The sequence below is a fragment of the Manduca sexta genome, chromosome 19, assembly GCF_014839805.1.
Source record: "Manduca sexta isolate Smith_Timp_Sample1 chromosome 19, JHU_Msex_v1.0, whole genome shotgun sequence".
Taxonomy (NCBI): Eukaryota; Metazoa; Arthropoda; class Insecta; order Lepidoptera; family Sphingidae; genus Manduca; species Manduca sexta.
Window position 1 is genome coordinate 1,559,079 of NC_051133.1, and position 24,423 is coordinate 1,583,501.

Below are 24,423 nucleotides of genomic sequence, written 5' to 3' on the forward strand. Positions count from 1 at the left end.
GCGAAAATGAGTTAACCGTTCTCGGCGGATGATTTCATCGATATAGATAACGGATAACTGATAAATGAATTGATAATTCGAGCATAGTAAACAATGTTCACGGTATTTTGTGTAGGGTAGGCAGGTATCAAATGTTGTTTTGATTTTTTAAGGTCTGATTTAGTTTATATAGATATTTTTTTGGGTATTTTTAAACTATAATTAATTAAACTAACGTAGTGCTTTATCAATAGTAATTATAAGTAAAGTAAATAAGTTCAGATATAGAATTAACAACGTAGCTCATTTCTAACTTTTCCTTATGGTATATGTGGCTTGACTAGAAACAGATTAAAATACCTTTTGTAATTTTAAACCTGCAACCTCAAATACCCCCGATTCCCGTAAACTGATAATTTAATAGAACATCTTTTATCCAGTAGATCTAATAAAAATACCAACCCTGTAAGAGGCTTTTAAAATTTCATCGTCCGCACACCTTCGCACACCCCCCCAGGCGGGGTGGCAACCACCCCTACGTGAAGCGAAAGACATTATTCCGAGTCTTTGGATTTATGCGGCATGTATGCATTTATAAGGCGTTCTAATTTTTTGGGGTATACTCGGATTTCGTTTGGGATATAGTGTTTAGATGGGGTACTGTATTTTGGATAGACGGATTTTTTTATATTAGACAGTATGCTGATTTTGTCCTTCAGAACGGCACATAATAGCAAATTTATATCGCTTTGTCATAGTTTAATGAAGACGCTAGCATGCTCATCTGATGGTAAGCGATACGCAGTCGACAAATATAAGCAACGCCATACAGAATTTTGGATTAAAAAGTGCTGTGTGACTCCACTGCGCTCATCACATTAAGACATAAGATGTCACATAATATCCAGTCACAAGTGTTTGGCGAGGGACACAGGCAACGCAGTAACGTCCAGACGCTTTGACACCCGACCAATACACTTCTAGACTTATGGAATATACTGGTGGTAGGTGTGTCATATGCGAGAGTCCGCCTGTGTAGGTACCACCGCAATGTCTCTTTCTGCCGTCAAGCAGCAGAGTGTAGTCACTGTTGTGTTCCAGTTTAAAAGACATTGTAGCCAGTATAACTACTGGATATAATAAGACTTCATAACTCTTGTCTCAGGTTGGCACTGGAATATCAAACAATACTTTGTAATTCAAGGTGTATCGGTCGGGCGGTCGTATCGCTTACCATCAGGCGAACGACCAGCTTGTCTTGTCATTCAAAGTAACATAAAAATGACTCAAAACCTTGTCATATTCTGATAAGCATATTAAATTTGATCCAAAATAATCTCGATGTCTTCACGAATCGATTTGGGGTAACTACGTGTCACCGAACATTACCCCTTTGATAATATGGGGTAGGTTATAAATAGTCGGAACCCAGGTACCTGCATGCTGTAGTGGAGCCCTTCATGCAATATTAAACGTGTGTCGTGTTTATTAATGGACGGATTCTTGTCTATGGCCCGACGTGAATGAGTATGTCGGGTATGTAATTACTTGTTAGTGGTATTTTATCTATGAAGTATTAGTTTTTGCGCGCAACTCCGCCTGCTTTAATGTCCGTAGCATTTAAAGGTAATAATAATAATAATATCAGCCCTGTATTATATACTGTCCCACTGCTGAGCACGGGCCTCCTCTACTACTGAGAGGGATTAGGCCATTTGAGGGGGTCCATCACCTCGAGTAAGCCAGTCCCGCCAAGCTGGTCTAATTTGGCATCCTGGATAGTAGTAATCCTTGCCGATGAAATCCAACCCAATGATCAAGACATTTAAAGGTAAGCTTCTATTAAAGAAGAATTTTTAAAATTAGTTAATTCGTTTTTGAGTTTCATACAAAATTTCTGCCTTATTTAATCTCTTAGAGCGATGAATTACTATCAACCAAAAACACAAAATCAAAGTGTGTTTACTAGACTGGTAAAAAAAGACACGCAAATTTATTTTTTAAAATAAGATCTATGTTATGAACGTCACTGGAATGCATTATCTAAATAAATCCTTTGTCACCCAAAAAACCTTTCAGAAAATCTCTGCCATCAAGATTCTATCAGTTCCAGAATTGGGGCAACTCCGCTACGGGCGCCGTCAGAAACGATAAAATCTTACTTCCTCTGTACTGTATTTTACTTTGCTGCATTCAATAGCCTACTATACTATATTTTACTGGCGGCGCCGCCCGCGTATAGCTGTTTACCCGACGAAAAATGTCTACACATTTTCTGAGATATTTTGATTCATCGTCAAAACTAATTTGCAAACAGTATTTTGGTTTTGTCGTTGCTATGTGAAATATGGCTGAACAAATATTATGTACATACATACATAAAACACCTTTGTTTCCCCGAAGGGGTAAGCAGAGATGCAATCGGGCACCCACTTTTCGCCTGTGTAATCCATCTCATTATGTGATAGGAGGCGAGCCTATTGCCACATCAGAAAAACTCAACATCACTTTTTCTGACCCCGGATTCAAAACCCGGGACATTAAAGTGTTGTCAAACGGCGCACATAATACAACTACGCCATCGAGGCATTCCATCAATGATATAAATAAAATCAACTATAATATGGCGTATTAATGCAAGACAACGAGCTACCGTGGCCGATACGTATCTTTTCGACAAATCAATTCCATCACGGCTCTTCAACACAATTCTACGAAATCCGTTAAAAAATTCAACTCCGAAACGAATAACATTTAGAAAACGCAATTCCACGTCATAAAAACCCGTCTTTAAGACTTTTATTTCCGCTGAAAGTAGTCAAAGCGACCAGAAGTCCGAGGAATGTTTTACTATGGCGTCATTTTGCTCGTGTTTTAAAAGTTAAAGTAAAGGAAACGGGTTGAATTATCCCGACATAATTGCGTAGCATTGGCAGAGATGGATGGTACACGCCCCCTGCTGGACGAGCGGAAACTTACACGCTTTTAGAACTATCTAGAAAATAAATTGAAGAGCTCATTATTTTTTACAAGTGTGTAGGTTTTTACGCGTGGGTGTATTTGTATTTTGATATTATTTAGTGTAATACTAATATTATAAGAGGATTTTGATGTTAAAAGTAATTGAAGGAACCATTGAGCCGGTTTGGATGAATTTTATCTCACAGATAAATAATTCAAATAGAACTGTGAGTAGTTATTATTCTTATGTTTATGCTAAAGTTAGACATTGAAATAAAACTATTTTAACGAATTTTATCACAGTTTTTTATATTATAATTCTCTCCCAACGTTTCAAAGACTTTGCAGCCTTTGTGGTCACTTGACGGACTCAAAATCCGTCGAAAAAATACTTTTATTTCATTAGTTATTATTCCCAAAAAGTCCGTTTGCGGGAATATGGCTAAAGGTAAACCTTAGTCTGTAATAAGAAGTTGGTAATGTTGGCCAGGAATTATTATTGAAAATGGTTAGTAATTACTAATTTTGCGAAGATGGTTGGGCCTTTGCCCTATCGAGTGATACTGGGTGTTCCTTTTCAGTATTAGGCTGAAACCTGGAATTCGAGCCCGATATGGCGTATCCCTTTATATCGTCATAGACGAAACACACGCGGCTAAAAGTTGGGGCGTTGGTTGCATCACTGCCTACCCTTTCGGGTATAGTCGTGGTATATAGGGACATTTATCTACGTTGTTATTCATTCTTTTTACCGAAAAACTTAAATTTATCCAAATTTCTACATTATTTTACATAACCTTGTGTTTACAATATTCAATTGTATCGAGTGTTTGCATACGCGAAAATAGAACAATAATATTTACTTATCGTGCAGGGATACAATAAACAATTACTCATATGAAATTCATATTGATGCGGAGAACGCGTGGGTGTACTCAAATATTGTTTCATTCTAGTATAGACAGTGCTTGTGTCAATAAACGGGAAGGCAGAGATGGATGTAGTCTAGTGCTGATCTAAGAGAACTCAGTAATTAAGTTTACGAGGAGTTGGCCGCCGCTTCGCTTAAAATATAAATAATTTTGTTTATTTTGTTTATGACACGCTTTGACATAATATGACGCATACAATTATTATTATTAGTATTATCTACATTGTAATCTTAATATATTGTTGTGTCATATGAGAGATATCTTCATGTTATCACGATTATTCCTTTGCATTTTTTTTATCGGGTCACGTATTGATAAGTGCTGCGTACGGTCAACATCAAATGAATGTATACTTTGAAAGGGAGATTCGTAATTTTTATTTATTATTAATTTGTAATTCATGTCTTCTTTGTTTATTTTCATATTACTTGACTGTAAATCAGCTCAAAATATAGCGACAAAAATGTGTTATTCGATATGTTTCATATGAATACCGTTTTTTATTCTAATGTTTTGACTGTATTTAAAATAATACTTTTTCTTTTATGACTATGTTTAGCCGATATGCTACTAATACGAAAATAAAAAGGTATGTTGCATTGGGGTGATACCGGATTACTGGGTTACCCTGTTGTTTCAATGTTACTGATGACGATTAATACTGAAGATTACTCTAACTTATATTAATACAGTGGCAAACATTTGAGATGCATTAAAAATTGCATTAGAGTCTATGTTGCTCACGGAATTATTGTCGAGTTTAGCAGTAATCTTGATTCAACGGGATTAACCAGCGATTCGGTATTACCCCAACGCAACCTCTCTATTTGCGTATTAGTCGTATATCGGCTAATTATATTCATAATACACAAAGCAGTTTTTCAGACACGGTCATATTAAAATTAAAAACGGCATTTGTATGTTTTTTTATCTAAAAGCACGGTTTAATGCTATTCTTTCTTAGTTCATCTAAACAATTACTACTCCACAGTCTTCATTCTCGTAAATTACGATCGTAATTAGTATTAATACAGCGACAAAGAGTGAGACAACAGTATGAGAACGTGTTATTGTCGCAGCGGCATTGTTCGCTAATAACAACCTATACTGCCTAATAGTGATGAGCCGCGAATTTTATTTTAATGAAAAATAATCTATATATTGAAAAGCTAATTGACTAAGCTAAACTAAGCTCTGGAATGAAGTACCTGTGTCGGAATTCCCTAACCGCCATGACTTGTCCTTCAAACGAGGCTTAAAAAAAAAGGTTCCTACGGCAGGCAGTGTTCCTGGTATCGTCGAGTCCATGAGTAGCGGTGGTCGCTTATTATCAAGCGGGCCGATAGCTCGTCTGCCTTTACTGGCACATAAAAAAAATACCTAAGCGACATTTTTGCGGCACTAAGTTTCATTCATATTTGAACTCAGCACTCTTTTCAATGTTCTTTTAAATTAGTTATTTTTTTTTTAAATTGAATGTCGCTTAAGTCAATTAACCTTTTAACTGTAGATGTATAAATATAGAGTTGTGTGTTTATTTTTCCTATGAATTCCAAAACGGCTCGAGCGATTTATAATGAAATTTTTAGGTTATCATCAAATTAGTTCAGCCGGTGATCCTGAACTTTGGTAGCGATGGGATATTTTTTTTTCGATTTTTAAAATTTTATGACGTAATTTTGCGTTGTGGGGAAATAACTCGAGGACACAAATATATTTTGGCGAGTTGGAAATTTTACCAAGGTTCACTGCGTTCACATTGGCTTCAAAATAAATTGTTTACACAGAACAATCAAGGGTGCCTTCATAATATGTAATTTCCTTATTCGCCCCCGTGCGTTGGCACCAGACCGATGAGGTTGAATCGTTGTTACAATAAGGGTTCTATAGGTATGGAGTGAAAAGGGTGTGATGAATGAGGAAAAATATTTTTACGACGTGGTAATGCATACGCGTGGAAATTAATTTTTATTAATACTTGACATCTTTAATAGATTTCTATGTAAGATTACGAGACGAGCAAGCTGCTCGTCTACATCTTAACATAAACAGCTGGAACATCATTCAAACTCTCAATTACGAAGCACTATGTCGAACTGCACTGTGCTCGTCACCCTTGAGACATAGATGTTACGTATGTCGAATAAACTGTTCCAAGAGTGAGGAGTACGTTATAGACGCACACTTCTATATTTTTTATGTATACTTAATATACCTATATCATAGTAAACTTATTTATTTCAATTAGAATGGATAAACCAATTACACTAATTAAGTTAATAATAACAACATATAACTACAATAAAATATTAAACAGATCAATAAAGTACTTAATAAGTACATGAAATATGCGGTATCATGAGTTAATTTCACAATAATGCAAACATTCATACTGGATCACGTTCCAATCAACCGAAACACGCCATAATCTGGTGCGCTGTTAAGGAAGGCATTAAGAGCGTTGAGAGTTCGCGGAATTGGTGATCTAGAATGTGCTACAGTATGGCACCGCGGGACAACAAATAGCTTGTGCGTCTAGGTGAAGGTTAACCAGTAGGAATCAAACTATGAACCCATTACAACTAAGGCCATAACTAAGATAATTAAAACAGCCGACAATTTCGATCCCCATAGAAATGTTTAAATTAGTATATCACGTGATCTAGACCCCTGCAGTCACCCCACGTGTTAGGGCCAATAGCATCGCACTTTGCATGTTAGGGGCGCAAAAGACAGGGGGTGACAAATTGGCGCTCCCCTGGAACGTTCCACGAGGGTTGATGTATTGCCGAGGAATCATTACGAACTTAACTATATAGATATTATTGTCTGAGTAGGATTACTAGGAATGTCTGTCGTGTCAAATGGACCGTTGAGATTTAACCGTAATGTCTATTCCGTTAATAAATCTCGAACGGACCAATCAAATTAAGTCATGAGCAAACCTTATTCTGATTGGTCCATTGTCACAATCGATCCGAGACAGCGATTAGGATTCTTTATTCAAATCAGTAATAACCTTTTCTTTGATGTTCTATTTTTAAAAATCTACTGACTGGTAATTTTTTATCTATTAATTTTATACTCAATTATCATCGATAACAATATTAGATATAGAACATCCCTACTTTGAATATTGTTTGTTGACGACCCACATTAGCTATTGCGGTAAAATCTAGACATGTGGAACGCTGATGCGAGTCATTATTATGCCTTGAAAGTACGTTACGTAACTTTAATTACTACCGGGTTTCCGTTATTCCCGTGCTTGCGTATTTTATATACTAAATGTTAGATACAGTTCGTGAGTGTGGAATTTAGATCTCCAGAACTATTTTTTCACACACACATACACACACGCTTCTTTAATCCTGGAAGGGGTAGGCAGAGATGTATTTAGTGCGCCCATTTTCCCCACGTGTATTCCATCCCATGAGAGGGGCGAGCCTTTCGCCATATTGGGCACAAATTCCAAACTCAAGACTAAAACTTTTTAGAAAAACCCATCCCTGTCCGACCCGGGATTCGAACCCGTGACCTAAAAGGGGTAGTCGTATTCTGCACGCAATACAATTACGCCACCGAGGCAGTCATCAAGTATTATTTCGTTAAAAAAGAGCTACGTAATCTCTGAATACTTTTATCCCCAGAACATATTCCTTCGGGATCTTCTAGCGAAGCAAGTAGTCTAAATATAAACAGGATTGTGTAAATCAATATGATCAAACTTCTGGAAATGATAACATACGGACTGACACGGGTCTCGATATGTAATCACGGGAAACACGCGAATTGTTTCATGATTCCCACGCGATTCTCAACTTTATTCCCTCGTAATAGAGGCGATAGTAGAGCTATAGTAATAGAAACTATAATTGGATGACGGACAGGGTGTCGTGGATGTTTTGAACGTGAACAATATTGTTATTTGACAGTATTTTTTATTGCTTTGAATGACGAGACGAGCTTGCCGTTTGTCTGATGGTAAGCGATACGAGCGCCCATAAACGGTAAAACACCATACAATATCTTGAATTACAAAGTATTGTTTGGTATTCCACTGCGTTCGCCATCCTGAGACATGAGATGGTGAATCTTTTTATGTCCAGTAGTTACACTTGTTTCGTTATAAAGAAAAATTAGATTTTAGGGCCTTGTAATGTAGGGTTACAAAATACGCTCAAGATAGGTTTAAATAAATTACAATTATAGTAACTGTGTGTCTGATAATATTTATTCCGTAATCTGTAAATATTTTTTAATGCCCGTATAAGTACATTATGTGACGAAATATTTATTTTGTAAGTATGTGCATGCTTCTAAGTCAATAATATAATGTAGTACATTATTTATAATTAATTGCAAGAAAATTCGCGAGGAAATACATACCATACATAACTGACAAGTCCTCTATAAAAATTCCCGAAGTTATGTGAAGACTGCCTACCTGTATTAGGCTAGCTTGGTGGATTAAGGCCTCTCTGTAGTAGAGGAGGCCCGCGCCCAACAGTGGGCAGAATATAATAAAGGCCTGGTATCTACATCTGAACAGTATGATATAAAATCCTGTTTAAACTACCAATAAATGTGTACCATTATTGCTAACAAAAATCGCACCGTCTAAATTATTCTTACGAACTAGACAATGTAACATTGCGCAACGCTATCAAAACTATTACTACAAAGCAGACAGTTGTTGAAATTGCTGAAGCAATTTACTAGGGTTGCTCAGTAATAAGTTGGTAGCGTGACTGTCTGTGTAGTGTAGTCGTATTGCGTGCGGGATACCGCTCTGAGGTGTTATGAGACGATAGGCTCCTAGACTTTAACATCATTAAACGAAACTCATGGCGAAAAAAGGGTGTCCTAGTTGCACCTGTGTCTACCCGATCGTAAATAAACGGGTGGTACATTTATAAGTTGATACCGTTTGCTTTACCTAGTAACATCGAATAAATATGTTGCAAAATTAAACCGCGTCCAATTATGCCAAACTATGAAAACACTACGTTCGCTTTGTTTTTAACGTTCCATTCATTATGTTAATCCACGAGTCGGTAGCGGTTGCGAAGTTAGTTTTGCAAACTAAACGGGAATTAATTTAAATAGCATTATATATGAAGACGGCGGAGTTTCCACACTTCCTCATTATGTAAATTGGACGCAAAAAGGATTGAAACCGCTGTAAAATGTTTTTCTATTTATCTGGGGTTTTAATTTAAGTATATCGTTAGTTAACTGGTTGTAGGAGTGGAATTTTGTGTCGCAAATGATTGCTTATGATTGTTATAATAGTAGAAAAGTAGATCGTGGTAGGATATATTTTATATCCGCCTGAATAGCGACCACCGTACACGACGTGTTAAAACCGCTATAATGGCACACGTAAGTATGTTCCGGGATAAGTCTGTGTATATCCGGTTCCAACAGGCCGGCATCATTGTGTCGACTGCCGAGCGGTAATAATCGCTTGTCAGTCGACATTCTATTGGACCCCACTCCACTTACCATCAGGTGCCTCGAAGCCACTTTGCCCGTGCGGCCCGGTGCCCGTATAAAGAGTATGTTCTACAAAACCCGCATTCCAGAGATATTGTCTCGCCCTAGTTCATTTTCGCCTGCAGTGTGGTCCGCGTCTTATCACGGTCCTATGTTAAAGAAGATGATTAATTTGCGTATAACAGTTTGAAATAATGTGGCTATTAATAAAAAATATTCAACCTGATTAGTACTTTCCGAGATTACATCTATATTTTACATCCAAACTTTCAAATCTTTTTATGTTATAACGTTTTATGATTTAAATAAAGGTGTGTGACAAAAACCGCTCGCCTATAGGATTCTGCAGTCGAATAATAATAAGTGCAGCCCTGTATTATATACTGTCCTCCTGCTAGCCAAGGGCCTCCTCCACTACTGAGAGTGATTAGGCCATAGTCCACCACGCTGGCCTAGAGCGGATTGGTAGACTTCACACATCCTCAAAATTCCTATAGTGAACTTCTCAGGTATGCAGGTTTCTTAAAGATGTTTTCCTTAACCGTTAAGGCAAGTGATAGTTCATAAGAATATCCATATCATTTTAGAAGTCAGAGGTGTGTGCCATTTCGTATATAATTATTTTATTTTTTAAATAAAATATGTAATCTCCTTAAAGTGTTAAAGACTTGTACCATTACCTTAATCATTTATAAAGTTATACGTATCTTCAATTTAAATTAAGATATATATCTTCTTGCTTTAATCCGATACAAATATCAATTTTGTTTCATCAAATTATCACTTATTATCATAAGTCGACAACTAGTGCTGTATTACACAATAGCAATCAATCCCAACATCACAATAACAATCGCCAATTTTCCACGTCATACCATTTGGTATTTATCTCAGAGAACAACCATCCAGATCCATTGACACTTCGTTCTATTCATGATGTATAGAAATCGCGTGACAAACCTCAGATATAATCTACCGTACCCGGTCCGTGTCTATTATAGTTCAGGAAGGACGTGTCAGTGGGCGAGACGGCATTATACCCGTGTCTAGCGAGTGAAAGGGAAGGACATGTGTCATTGTGTTGCGGCTCGATTGTTGCTAGTTTGTATGCAGAGAGGAAACTCCTTTTATGTCTGCTCTCCCAGTACTCTGTGTGTTACAACTACAAAACTACGAGTTAATTTTATTTTTATGGCAACCACAGTCGCTTGGTCGGTCTGCTTTGGATTTTGAAATGTTTTTGAATGAAACAAAGACGTTCGTGGGTGAATACTCTCGGTTACGGCTTTATCTGTTACAGCTATCGTTTGCAGTAAATACGTTGTACGACATATAAGAGAATTTCTTACAACGTTCGTCGATAAAGACAGAAACTTCACGATTTAAGTGACGATCAAAACTTCGATTTGTACAATCCGTGCAAGAAAAGTTAGGTTTTCACCAAAGTCAAATCGGGCGGGTGAAAATATATTATTATTATTTAAGAACATAATTTCTTTCGTACTATGAACAAAAGACATGGTAGCTGTATTGTGCCACACTTTACAAGACTTGATACCAGCTGAATACGCCATCTCAATGCGAGTGGTAGACGGATAATACTATGTAGATTGGACAGTCAGAATGTGATTCTGTAGAACCACTCTGCATAAATAAATTCAGTGCATCCTGCCACGTCACGTGTCGTATAAAATGCTACGAATAAATCTTGGACTAGTGTCGCGTGTGACTCAGCTGCCGCCATTTTATTATACCCTGGTAATTCTCAAACGGAAATGAAATATACACCGAGAATACCAAATGAGTTAGTTAGTTTTGTGATGTCAAATATGGTGAATAAAAATTATAATCTAATTAATAAACAATCTTGATCGTTATGTGGACGGATTCCCTGTATTGTTGTAGCTTTGTTATGCCTGAAAATGAATGCGACAGACGTAGGAACAATTCGTTAATGCCTTATCAATGTTTATAATATTTTATTTACTACAAATTGTATCTGTATGTTTTATCCTCGATCCACGACATCATATTTGACTGCTCTCTCCCCTAAAAGTATTTTTATATAAGTTTTGCATTTATCCTGTTCCCTCTCTTTCACTTTGCTACGATCGGAAGTGAATAATAAATTTATTTCGAACTCCTATTTTTTACTATGCGATTAATTCTGTTCGAGGTAAAGGTAGCAATATCAAAGACTCGTCGAGCTTCAGTGCTCAGTACATCATTAAAATGCGTACCACGATCTTGGCTCATAGGAATTGCAGAGATCGGCGTGAGGGTGGAATAGCCTCTTATTGGAAATGTTAGCTATCTTACGATACACGTTTATGTTATTTGGACCTCAGTATAGCCTGACCAGAAAAATGAGAAACTTCGCCATGTTATGGTAAAATGTAGAACAACTTGTACTGACTGTTAACTTTAAAAAAAGAAGCAAAACTGGCGCCCTCAAAACAGGTTTTATTTATTGTCCAGATCAGGCTATCATGCCTTATATTTTATGTTGGATTATCTTATGATAACTAATTTCTTGTTCAATACATTTTTGTTTCGTACAATCAATGGCTTTATCAGTGTCAATTTTTCAATCTAAGTTTTTCTTCTTTTCGCTTTAATACAGGTAACTATTTTATAATGTCGAACTGCGAAAATGGAAATCTTACTCGCATTATCCGGCGAAAGCGAAAATATCGCTAGATAAGACATGAATGTAGCGCTGTTGAGTCTGGTGTCGCTCTTTTTGCCGTGTTTTCATTTATTCATAGCTTTTGTTTGTATTTCCATCCGTTTGTTCGTCTACTATGCAAAGATTTATTTTGGTTTGTGTTTGACTTCATAACGGCTTACGTGAAAGCTACGAACGTGAAAATGGCTCTACGCTTTTGTTTCATGTTTTCTCTTATTAAAATAATGGGTACCTGTTTTACTTTCTCATTGTTGTTTATAAAACGAAATGATCGAATTAGAGGCAGAGTTACGGATTGTTGAATCGAAAAATGTCTTGTGACCTCACAATTTTACCTCTGTTCGTCTTTTTATATATTTAATTCTTTATTATACACGTGTACAAGAGGGAAAAAATAGCATATCCACTTAAAATTAATAGAGTACAATTGGCTGTCTTATCACTCAAGGCAATATCTTGCAGACAATATGGCATGGACGTTGAAAAGGAAAAAGAAAGGGCAGTTGTGGTCGTTTTATCCAAATAAGTTAGGTGTGTATTCTTTGTGCATTACCGCTTGCTTTAACAATGGAAAACATCGTGAGGAAAACTGAGAAGTACTTTATAAGAATTTCGAAGATATGTGAAGTCTGTCAACCAACTAGGCCAGGGTGGTCGACAAAGGCCTAAACCTTCTCAGTAGTAGAGGACATCCGTGCTCAGCAGTGGGACAGTATATAGGGTTAGTATTATACCATATATAAGTTTGGTGATGTTTAAAAATGTGGAATAATGAGTAAATATTAAGAGTAAATTATAGATACATTGCTATGCATCAATGTTAGGAAAATTCTGTTTCATTGCGTGTTTAAAAAAACATGTCCTAGATTTGAATAGAGAATCACTAAAGATCGCAAAGCTAACGTACGTAATAATTTCTCCAACATTTCCTTTTATAACCCAAGGTGGCAATATAGATGTATCGTACGTCTCACATTAAATTGGGTTAAGCTTAACTTTATCAATTTATCAGAATATCCGACGTTTCTGCTATTATCGAAATATCCCTCCCCCCATCTTACACCCCCAATCCTAAAGAACACGTTCGGAAAATGTACAAGTATTTAGAAGCTCCGGCTACAAGGACCATTTCTGCTCGATCGCACAATAAACCACCCTACCTCTGAGTAATAGAGTACAAATTTCTTCAATACTCACACGTCACACGAGACGTTTCCAAATGGATTGCCTCTTCAAGCGGCGTGCAATCGAAAATGGACTGTCTGTGAAGGTAAGAAGAGTGACATCAGTTTACTCCGCTTGACGTGGATTTGCACGGAATATTGCGAGATGGAAATTCGCGAAGGTATTTATTACGACTCTCGCTCCTTCCGTTTAGTATCGCTGGGGCGTGCAATGTAATATGTACTTTATTGTCTCGAATTAGGTTATATTTTAGATTGAATCTTGTTTTTGTTGGAATGATTTTCCGTACAAGATGATCCGCGTGATTTTTGCCATCTTTGTTTCGAATCACATTGTAGTGTTTGCGACAGTTGTCTTTTTCTGTATCGAAACGGCTTTAGTTTGCTTAATGGATAATCTTTGGCTGAGAGGGGATTTTAAACTGAGGAATATTGTGAAGTTTCAATAGAATCCGCGTTCTATTTGTATACGTGCTGTACGTTTAATATTGTACCAGTTTCTTTGTGTTGGGTTGTTAGGAATGGGGAATTGGTGGTAGATTTAGTTGTTGTAACTGACAGAATGGAAGCAATTTTAAGGAATCAATATAATTAGGTTTAAGCAGTAGAAAATTAAAACTGCTAACCCTTGGATTCAGGAAATCGTTAATGTGATTTTGGATCTCGAAATATTGATGATTGCTGATTGTTGTTGCATTCAATAAGAAAATGGTCCTTTTATAAGCAGATCAGATCTATCAGAAATCAGATCATAATTCAGAATGGATTAAGGTACTATAAGCATGCTGTAGGATCTCAAAGCATGTGATGCGTAAACAGGGTAAAACAATCCATCTAAATGCGAGTCAAGGCTTATGTGTTTTGGGCCTTAAGCCACTTGCTTTTACTACCACACGTTTGTAAAGTAAAGGTGAAACTAAACGCCATAATTCGCATCTCTTTTTACAACTCCTGAGCGAAATGAACGATCAAGAAAACTTTGTATCGTAATAACTTTGGAACAAACTTTCCAACTAGAATCGAACTCGCGTACGGCGATGAGAAAACTTGTGAAATTAAACAATTAGTGCTGATTTCGACGATTTAAACTTACTATATGGAAGTTATAACTGTTGGGGCAAATGTGTTATGACGTTAATGTCTAAATAAAACTATTTTTCGGATTTTTATTCTATAGATGGTTTTGATTGGTCTATAGAGGCGCCTTGCTGTTGGCTTTAATAAAATGAATAGGCATGAGACAGAGGAGGGGAGCTTCCACTACCACCCACTACACATTTTTTTATTTTTGAGATAGCGTAACAACAGACTGCATTAGTCGAGCCCGCTCATTCATATTGAGAAATATGTCTTGGGCTACTTGAAGCTGATGATTCATCGTATTTATAATGTCTTTCATAACTTATAAGAGGTATAATCTCTCTTACTTACCTCCCTCTAACAAACAATATCATCATCATCATTTCCGCCGGGAATCGTCTACTGCTCGACAAAGGCCTCCCCCATTGAGCGCCATAGGGGCCGGCTCTGGGCCGCCCTCAACCATCGGACTCTGGCGACACTCACCAGGTCATCCATCCATCTCGTGGGGGGCCTACGCTGCGTCCCCGGTTCGTGGTCGTCACTCTTGAACTTTTCCGCCCCAACGGCCATCAGCTCTACGATAAAAAATTAATAATATAAATAAGTAAGATTATTAACTCATATAAAACATTGCATAGGTTCAATAAACCGATTAAGTTTTCATCCCGTGTGTATTGTGCGGGACAACACTGTATTTACACTAATTAACTTAATTAATGTGTCTGTGTAGTATAGGTTTAGTGGCAGCGTATACGTTTTGTTTTAGGTTTTGTAGCACGAGCGAGATTTTTTGTGGATTTGTCTAAGATGACTTTCGTGGATGCTTCACTTCAGACAGGTGATGGTGGAAAAGTTCCAATGGAATATGTGATAGGTCTCTTATATGCGGCGGTCCGTCTGGGTAGATACAACAATGTCTATTTCTGCCGCCGCGCAACAGTGTTATGTTCCAGTTTGATTCACATTGTAGCTAGCACAATTATTGGGCATTATGCGACATCTTTTAGTTTTTTTATGGTCTTAGTAAGCAGCATCTGCCGTCCATGGACTAAAGCAATACCAAAGCTATAGCCAAGCCGTTGTCTTATACCTCAGAGGGCGAATGCGTTATGTAATTTATATCTCTGTGCTGCTGTTATAGTATACCAGCAGTGTGATCATTAAACGAGCGGTGACCTCGTCTTGTTATCCAAAGTACGAAAACATACTTGTGAGCATTAGATTAGTATTATATTTTGTGATGTATAGAGATATACAAAAAAGGATCACAAACTAACCATTATTGGCTTTCTGTATTCCGAATTTCTGAAGGTTTAAAGTTGTTTATGAGATTCAGAAAGACTAACATTTATCTAAATTATTAACGCATTCATTCGAAATGTCATCCCACGTTGTAGCGCAATCTCGTTCCTTTATATACGAGAAATCTATACAAAGTACAGATCTATAGGTTATATTTTAGAACCTATCTATTGCCAATACTGCGAGCACCGGTCCAACGGTCAGGCAAATAAACCTGTACACTGGCTAATCTGAACACAATTTAGTGCCAATTCCCACGGACTTGGAGATAGGTTTTAATTTCGTTGGCGCTTGTTGGAGGCGACGCGCGGTCGAATCACTTTAAACGATTTTAAGCATCTGTTCAGTTTGTAAGTGTATATAAAAAACTAATGTGAAATGAAACCGATATATTCACCCCCAGGTTTTTGCAATTTCTATTTTCTTCCTAGACAGTTTGGTTTTACCATCCAAATAACTCCTAAACCGCAAGTAACTCAAAATTTCGATGCCGACTTGCCCAATACCATTCGAAGTACGGAGAGACACTCTTTGGAATAGTGGCGCCATGACGTATGGGACCTTCTTAGCAGTGAGCGCGTAAACTGGCATCTTTAATAAGTTGACTTGCACGAAATAGATTCAGTTGTTGAGATATACTATACTATAAAATATAGGCTACAGCAACTATAGTAACTGTTAGTTTCATTGTAGTGTTTCGCGGTAACAAGTTGACAGTCTGTAACATTTTATGCATAGCGTCGACTAAGCGTGCCGAGTCTAATGGAGTCGAGTCAATAATTCGCCTGTTATAAGTACCTGCTGGAAGTAGGATATATTTTATATTCTATTTATATTATAGTGGCCCACGTAAGTGTCGCGTTCCGAAATCAGCCTGTGTACATCTGTTTCCAACAGTATGGCCTTTTTGGTGTCGATTGCCAAGGGGTAATCGTCTCTGGCCAGTCGACATTCTATTGGAACCTACTCCACTTACCATTAGGTGCAGTGCAGTTACATTGCTGTGCTCATACAAAAAAATATTACTATAAAATCATTAGGAACGCGTAATGTCGAGCCAAATCACCATTCATGCGAAACGAATGCGAGTCTATTCGGCATGCTATAATTTTGCTTAAGTAGACACCACGCCTAACATAATAGAAAATAATGAAGTAGTTTCTAATGCCCCCTTGTTCTCGAAGAGGCCTTCTCATCAAAACATTGATTTTATCAATAAGAAAAGCTTTCGAAAACCGCTGACGCTTATGAATGGTGCTGTTCTGAGCGAAATTGTACCATTCTGGCGCAATGCCAGATACTGGAACAGTCCCATCGGACGCTCTTTATGTGGTTTTGATTAACCCATTCCACCATAGTTAAATTGTGTCACGATTCTTATTGTTATTGCTATTGTCATTATGTTGCTGAAATATGCTTAAGAAATCGGGGTTTTAGCTACTGACTTGTGGTTTATGTGTTACTTTTTATACGACTCCACTGCATCTGATGGTAAGTGGAGTGAAGCCAGCTAAATAGGCACTGATGTGATCAATGTTACTGTATATCGGTATTCCTAGTGCTTACTATCAAAAGTTATATCTCAATACTGGGTGTCGCTCGCAAGTTCACCCGTTTGTAAAACCTTTCCTGGCATAAAAATTATATTCTTTAGTACTTCCATGGCGGCTTTACGATATTAGCAATAAAAAAACAGGTTAAAAATAAAAAAAAAATCAAACATTTGTATCTTTAAATATTATAAAACAAAGTCCCCCGCCGCGTCTGTTCGAACGCGATAAAAACAAAAACTACTGAACGTATTTTGATAAAATTTTGCATGGAGATAGTTTGAGACTCTGGGATAGACTATAGGGAACTTTTATCCTGGTAAAATATATAGCGAAACTTTTATCCCGGGAAAATCCTTCACGCGGGCGTAACTGCGAGCAATAGCTAATCTATACTATTATATAAAGCTGAAGAGTTTGTTTGTTTGTTTGTTTGAACGCGCTAATCTCAGGAACTACCGGTCCAAACTGAAAAATTCTTTTTGCGTTAGATAGCCCTTTGTTCGTGGAGTGCTATAGGCTATATATCATCACGCTATACCCAATAGGAGCGGAGCAGTAATGTCTTATCTCAGGAACTACCGGTTCGAACTGAAAAATTCTTTTTGTGTTGGATAGCCCTTTGTTCGTGGAGTGCCATAGGCTATATATCATCACGCTATACCCAAAAGGAGCGGAGCAGTAATGGCTAATCTCAGGAACTACCGGTTCGAATTGAAAAAATATTTTTGTGTTGGATAGCCCTTTGTTTGTGGAGTGCTATAGGCTATATATCATCACGCTATACCCAATAGGAGCAGAGCAGTAATGGCTAATCTCAGGAACTACCGGTTCAAACTGAAAAAATATTTTTGTGTTGGATAGTTCTTTGTTGGTGGAGTACTATGGGGTATATATCATCACGCTATGACCAATAGGAGCGGAGCAGTAATGGCTAATCTCAGGAACTATCAGATCGAACTGAAAAAAATATTTTTGTGTTGGATAGCACTTTGTTCCTGGAGTGCTATAGGATATATATCATCACGCTATGACTAATAGGAGCGGAGCAGTAATGGCTAATCTCAGGAACTACTGTGTTTGAACTGAAAAAATCTTTTTGTGTTGGATAGCCCTTTGTTCCTGGAGTGCTATAGGCTATATATCATCACGCTATGACCAATAGGAGCGGAGCAGTAATGAAACATGTTGCAAATCGAGGAAAAATTATTAGTTTTGAGAGCTTCCGTTGCGTGCGCTGCGTAAACGGTTAAAGTTATGCAACAATGATGTATGACGGGATTGTTCCTCTTAAAAAGTTCTAAAAAATATATTATAAAAAAAGTCCCCCGCTGCATCTGTCTGTCTGAACGTGTTAAACTCAAAAACTACCCAACGTATTAAGATGAAATTTGGTATGGAGACAGTTTGAGACCCTGGGAAGAACATAGGCTCCCGGGAAACTACTCCTTTTATAACGGAAAACTTTAGCCTGAAAAACTTTATAACGCGGGCGGAGCCGCGGGCAAAAGCTTGTAAATAATATAACTAAGCTCAGATAGTAAGTTAACTTGTATTTTAACATTGAATATTTGTTCACAGTGACGAAACACGGGAGGTAGACGGGCGAGCGCGCTCGGAGTCAGGAGACGCGGACTCCGTGTACCACGTGAGGGGCGCCCTGCATGAGAACAGATGGAGGCAGAACCAGGTATGTTGGTTCAAGGCGTGCCGCAGGTGGAGACAGAACCAGGTACGTTGGCTTGTACAGGTGGTGCAGAATAGGGGTAATAATAATAAACCCAAAAGATTTAAAAAAAATAAGGTGAACATTATGTAAACCTGGTTGGTACTATTCGATTGAATGAATTGGTAATGGAATTAAAACTGGAATATTTATGAAATTTGTAATGAATAAATTCTTTAAAACTGGAATATTTATAAAGTACCTCGGCGGCAAGGGTGTGTCATACTTTATGATAGGATATCTACTCGAATAATTATTGTATTAATATGATTTTACTATGGTATAAAAACTATTATTACAAAAAAAAACTGTTCTAACTTTCAAAAGAACAACATACTCCCCCCCCCCCTCATCGAGTTATTATTGATACCTTCTTTCTGCAACACGGTGTATAAATCGTAGATCATTATTAATACCGGTGTCCGTATTGGACACATAAAATGGTATTATGATCTAATATTTAAAGAGAGTAGTAGAAAGGTAGTAGATACTTATTGTTTTTTATTTTATTTGTTATTAAGAACAACAAACAGTTACACAACACATCAAAACCTATAGTAATCTTTGTAGTGTTTAACATGTTCTCAAAGGCGAAACATTATTAATCGTCTTTGGATCCTATTCTATTAAATACTATGAGGAGATATTATATGTACATAAAATTGAAGCATAACTTCTCCACACGAAAGTTTTATTTTTCTTAAGCCGGCAAAGGAGCATGTTACCTTATTATATGCCTTATGTATTTATCGAAATAATAACCTTTATCTAAGTGTAGCCTCAGCATCGTAGCATCATTATGAAGGGTTTCCCATGTCAATAGCAGCAATTTTTTTTTCTGATACCCACCAACTTTTAAGAAATTGAAGATAGATTGTATGTGGTCAGATTTCTTGCACTGGTAATATTATATTTCATTTTATTGAAAAAGAGCATAAATTAACGGCGTGGGATACACCGGTAAAACAGTTTGTTATATAAACCAAAAAATCTAAAATAACTTCGTCGACGGCAGCTAGCGTCAGAAGTCGTGCCTCTGTAAGTAGATTATACGAGGCATGCGCCCTCGCTGCAGGGTCGGATACTTCTTTATATTTTGATATTTCAATTTTTTTTTCTTGAATGTCTCAGTGGTGTAGTTTGGTTGCGTGCGCGGTAGGCTTTCGCACTGAGGTCTCGGGTTCGAAACCAAGCCGGGAAAAGTGATATTGATTTTTTTTTATTAATATTATCACAGAATCCTCTATCACATCATGGGACGGAAAATACATAGCGAAAGCGGGAGCTTTAGTAGCATCTCCGGCAACTCCCCTTCGAGAATAAAGACATGTAGTGTGTTTAACTTTGCTGAGCTTATAATATCTGTCCTGCAATGTGATAAGGGCGAATTCTACTTTACAACGAGCTCTTAAAAACAAACTGACATTTGAGTAGGATTTCAAGTAGACATTTAATATATTAAAGTTGTTACTTGAAAGCTTGTTCTCAGTTGACACGGCGTCGTTAAATAAACAAAACTTACATTATAGCTATAAGTTATAATAAAATCACTGTAATCGTAGTGTTAAGTCTGCTGGAAAACCTGATGAATAAATAAATAAAATAAAATAAAAATAAAAACTCAGCTATCAAAATTTGCATATACTGTGACTTAAGATATCATTTGAGATGTCGACATCTGTTTATTAAATAGCGACGCCCTTAAAATGTAACCTTATATACTACATAATAAATTATTATGTAGTATATAAGGTTATATTCCCGTGACACACGTAAATGTCATGTAGCTATCATGTTTGCCGGCATACATTCCGATGCTTCAAGGGTTAATATAGCGTCTCAGATGATATCGCACTTGACAGCGAAACTCAGTTGTATCTATTAATATGACATTAGCATCTTAACATCGTTGGATAAGTGTAATATAAATACATGGTATTCATATTGTGATTAAGAGAAGGAAAAAGATAGGGGGCAGTTATTAAGTACCTTTCACGCTATCAAGTGAACACCCCTAACGACCTAATATCGATAATATATGAGTAATAATTGAACACATTTGGATTCCACACTTAAATTTTGCTATAAAATGATATTTCAAAATTTCATCAGATCATGTCATACAATTCTAGTCTACGAATGACATGTAAAGCCAACATTCGCATATAGGTCAAACAGTAAGCGTCAAGTCACCTGAAAGTCAAGCTTTATTACGTCACGTCTCTATAAAACCTGATTATAACGTGTTCCATGGGAGTGACCTACTTTCCTTGTCATGGCCACGCAAGAGACGGCTCGAGAATGCACACGTAAACACACCATTGTCATTTTGAACGCATTCTGTATGTTAATAAGATACTAATAAGGTTATACAGGATGTTTAAAAAACAGGGGTCGGGGTATCCATTGTAAATATCTTTGAACAGAATATACTTCTGCATAAAAAGAAAATATTTCTTTTTCACTAAGCCCTTAGTTTAATTTTATCAATTTCAAGTCGATTGAATTATAATTAATATCACATCTAGTTTTAACTAATTGTTTAATCGCTTTTTAACCGACTTCAAAAAAGGAGGAGATTCTCTATTAGACTGTATGTTTTTTACAAAACAGTTATCTATAAAGACATCTTTGATTAAGTTCAACTCCCAGACAAAATCGCAGCTAAACATTATGCTTGAAGGCATTCTTTTAGTAAATAAAACACTTAAAAGTAATATAAACGAAATTGACGATATACAGCTGCGTATCACAAATAACAGTTTTAAATTTGGAATTCCAGATTTAAGTGTTTTGTTTAATTCTCATAATTCTAAGCCTAACTATACTCTTTTCTCGTCAGTTAATAACACATAATAAAGTTCACTATCTATTATTTATATCTCAAAGATTTTAATCGCGTAGACAAGAAATACTAACGTTATGTTAAATGATTTTCTATAAGACGAAGTGCGTCCAAAGTCAATATAAGGGTTTATAGACGGGTAATAAAATAGTCATCCATTAAATTCCTTACCCGCCTTTTACGACACCTCGGTAGTAATGAGGTTCTGGTCTACTGCCGACTTAATTAATTACATTTAAAGGAAAGAAGTTTTATTATGTAATAAATAAAAACTCTTTCTCGAACACAATATACAATTATTTTTTAAATTTCTGCGTTATTTTTTTAAATACTTTAAGTATCTGTGACATTGTGATTAAAATGATGGGTTTTTACCTTTCTATAAGTATTCTCATCTTTACTCTGTTGATATTATAATAACTGCGGTACCTTATTTTTTTTTAATTAAAATTTAATTAATTAATAAAACATCGTCAAGTTCGAGTCATCCGAGTTCAAGCGTTTAAACCAGAAATTTTCATTTTATTTAATGGCATGTATCCAGATGGAATCTTGCACAAGAGAACTAACTGTGTTTGCCTACAAATTTAATATTAAAGTGTAATTGAATTTAATCACTGCAAGTGTGTCTTGCTGAGCTTTCTCAAGCTGATGGAAGGTGCGATTATGGACTTTATGTGTGCATTATTATAATTACGTGTATGTTGCTATATTTGATGCTATGGGACTTAGAGTTTTTTTTAACTGAATAACGAGAGGTCTATTCTTGGTGTACCTGATACCGTTTTAATCTTATTGATCTCGTAAGGTACTAAAAGTAGAGAATTACGGTAGAAAATAAAAGTAAATTTCCATTCGTAACAAATACGCCAGCGCCATTTTTTATTTATAAATCACGCTCTGTTTCGTATTATTTATTTTATTGTCAAGCAAAAAACTATAGGTGATACGTATAAGAACGAAATATATTTAAAGGATGCGTAATATTAATTCCGAAAGATTCATACCATTTGTGAATTTAACAATGTCAGTAAAAAGCGTTGCTATAAATCGCTAAAAATAAATAATCATTCAAACAATAAGTAATTTTATGCAAAATAAATATTGATATGACTTTAAACACCATATTCAAAGTATAGGCCAAAGTAACACTATTAATACCATCTCACAACCAAGCAACGTTATATAACATGAACTGGTAGCTTAAATGAAATTCCATTTGGAATAATTGCATTCCAAAATACCAATTACTGGCATGACGTCATAGCAGGGTGTAACTGGTGTAATGCAATAACTATGCGAATTCTTTAATGCAGAATATCTTGGAAGACGATGGGTACACTATGTTTAATATAAGTATTTTTTTGTGACCCAACTGCACCTGATGGTAAGTGGAGTGGGGTCCAGTAGAATGTCGACTGACTGAGATGATTACCCCTCGGCAGTTGACACAATTACGCCGGCCTATTGGAACCGGATATATACAGTCTGATCCGGGAATGTGACACATATGAGGCCACTATGGCGGGTTTTATAGTGAAGGTTTTATGGTAGTATCATACTTAGCTTTGTACACGTTACTTAATGTCTACCCGCGTAACAGATCATTACCCCTTTGAAGCTACCTTCTCAAGAGATATCTATTGAGCTCACTGATGCAGTAAACGGCACAAAGACGACAACTGGCCACTAATCTGCGGCGAATGCGGTGCTGTTCAATTAAACTGCTATGAGACTGCAGGAGACACTCTGATTGATCCAACTTACGGTTAAATGACTATCAAAATACTATTGACTTGTTGTGACACGTGTATTTCGGAATCTATATCAATGTATTGTATTGCATACATAATATCGTGCCTTATTTCTAGGGAAGGAAAAGGTGTGACGCACAATTTTGGATAACTAGGTGTTATGTAAGAAAACATAAACATATATCACGCGTTTATCTCTGAAAGGGTAGGCAGAGGTGCAACTGATGCAACCACGTTTCGGCATGGGTTCCGTCAGGCACTATATCGGCCACAAATTATAAACTCCGAGCTGATGCTGAGAAATAAAATAAAATTATTAAACCATTCATATGAAGATGGAACCCCAAACAACGATTAAGACACCGCAACACAACTACGCCATCCGTGATATTTTCCGTAAAGGAACCCGACATACATAACATATAAGTACTAATATGCATAAATGGCTTTTGCAAATCGTTCTAATGATAATATTAGAGTCAACGCAAATTGTACATAGAAGAAAGCCGGTGGGAATCGGGTTAAATGGACCCTTGCCCAATACAAAAGTTAGCGAATGTATTTGGATGGTAACTCAAATACAACAGAATGGATTTGGATGAAATGTGGCAGATAAGTCATATTTTAATTTCCCACAATACAAGTATCGACATAATAAAATGAAAAAATATTCTTTGCGCTACGATTTTGTGAAGTTTATTTATTTTGCTTTGATTTTCTTTATGATCGCTCTTCTGGTCTAACTTTGTATGTTAATGGCTGTTTCAATTAACTAGATATAATCCTATTAGAGGATGAAGGGAAAACATCTTTAAGCTCTTATTCCTGTTTATTGATCCTCTTTAATTAGGTTAATTTCATTAGCAGTAACGACGTCATCACTTACTGGGAACTGCTTGACATTTAATAGGAATAATTA

The 24,423-nt window shown here is 36.6% G+C and overlaps 1 protein-coding gene across 1 annotated transcript in view; it reads left to right on the forward strand.

Moving 5' to 3' along the window:
* LOC115440778 (muscarinic acetylcholine receptor DM1) overlaps window positions 1-24,423 on the forward strand; it is a 37,640-nt gene that overhangs the window by 5,169 nt on the left and 8,048 nt on the right. Inside the window, exon 2 of the mRNA XM_030165244.2 lies at window positions 18,761-18,869. Coding sequence (XP_030021104.1) covers window positions 18,761-18,869 — 109 coding nt within the window. The remainder of the gene's footprint in view (window positions 1-18,760; window positions 18,870-24,423) is intronic.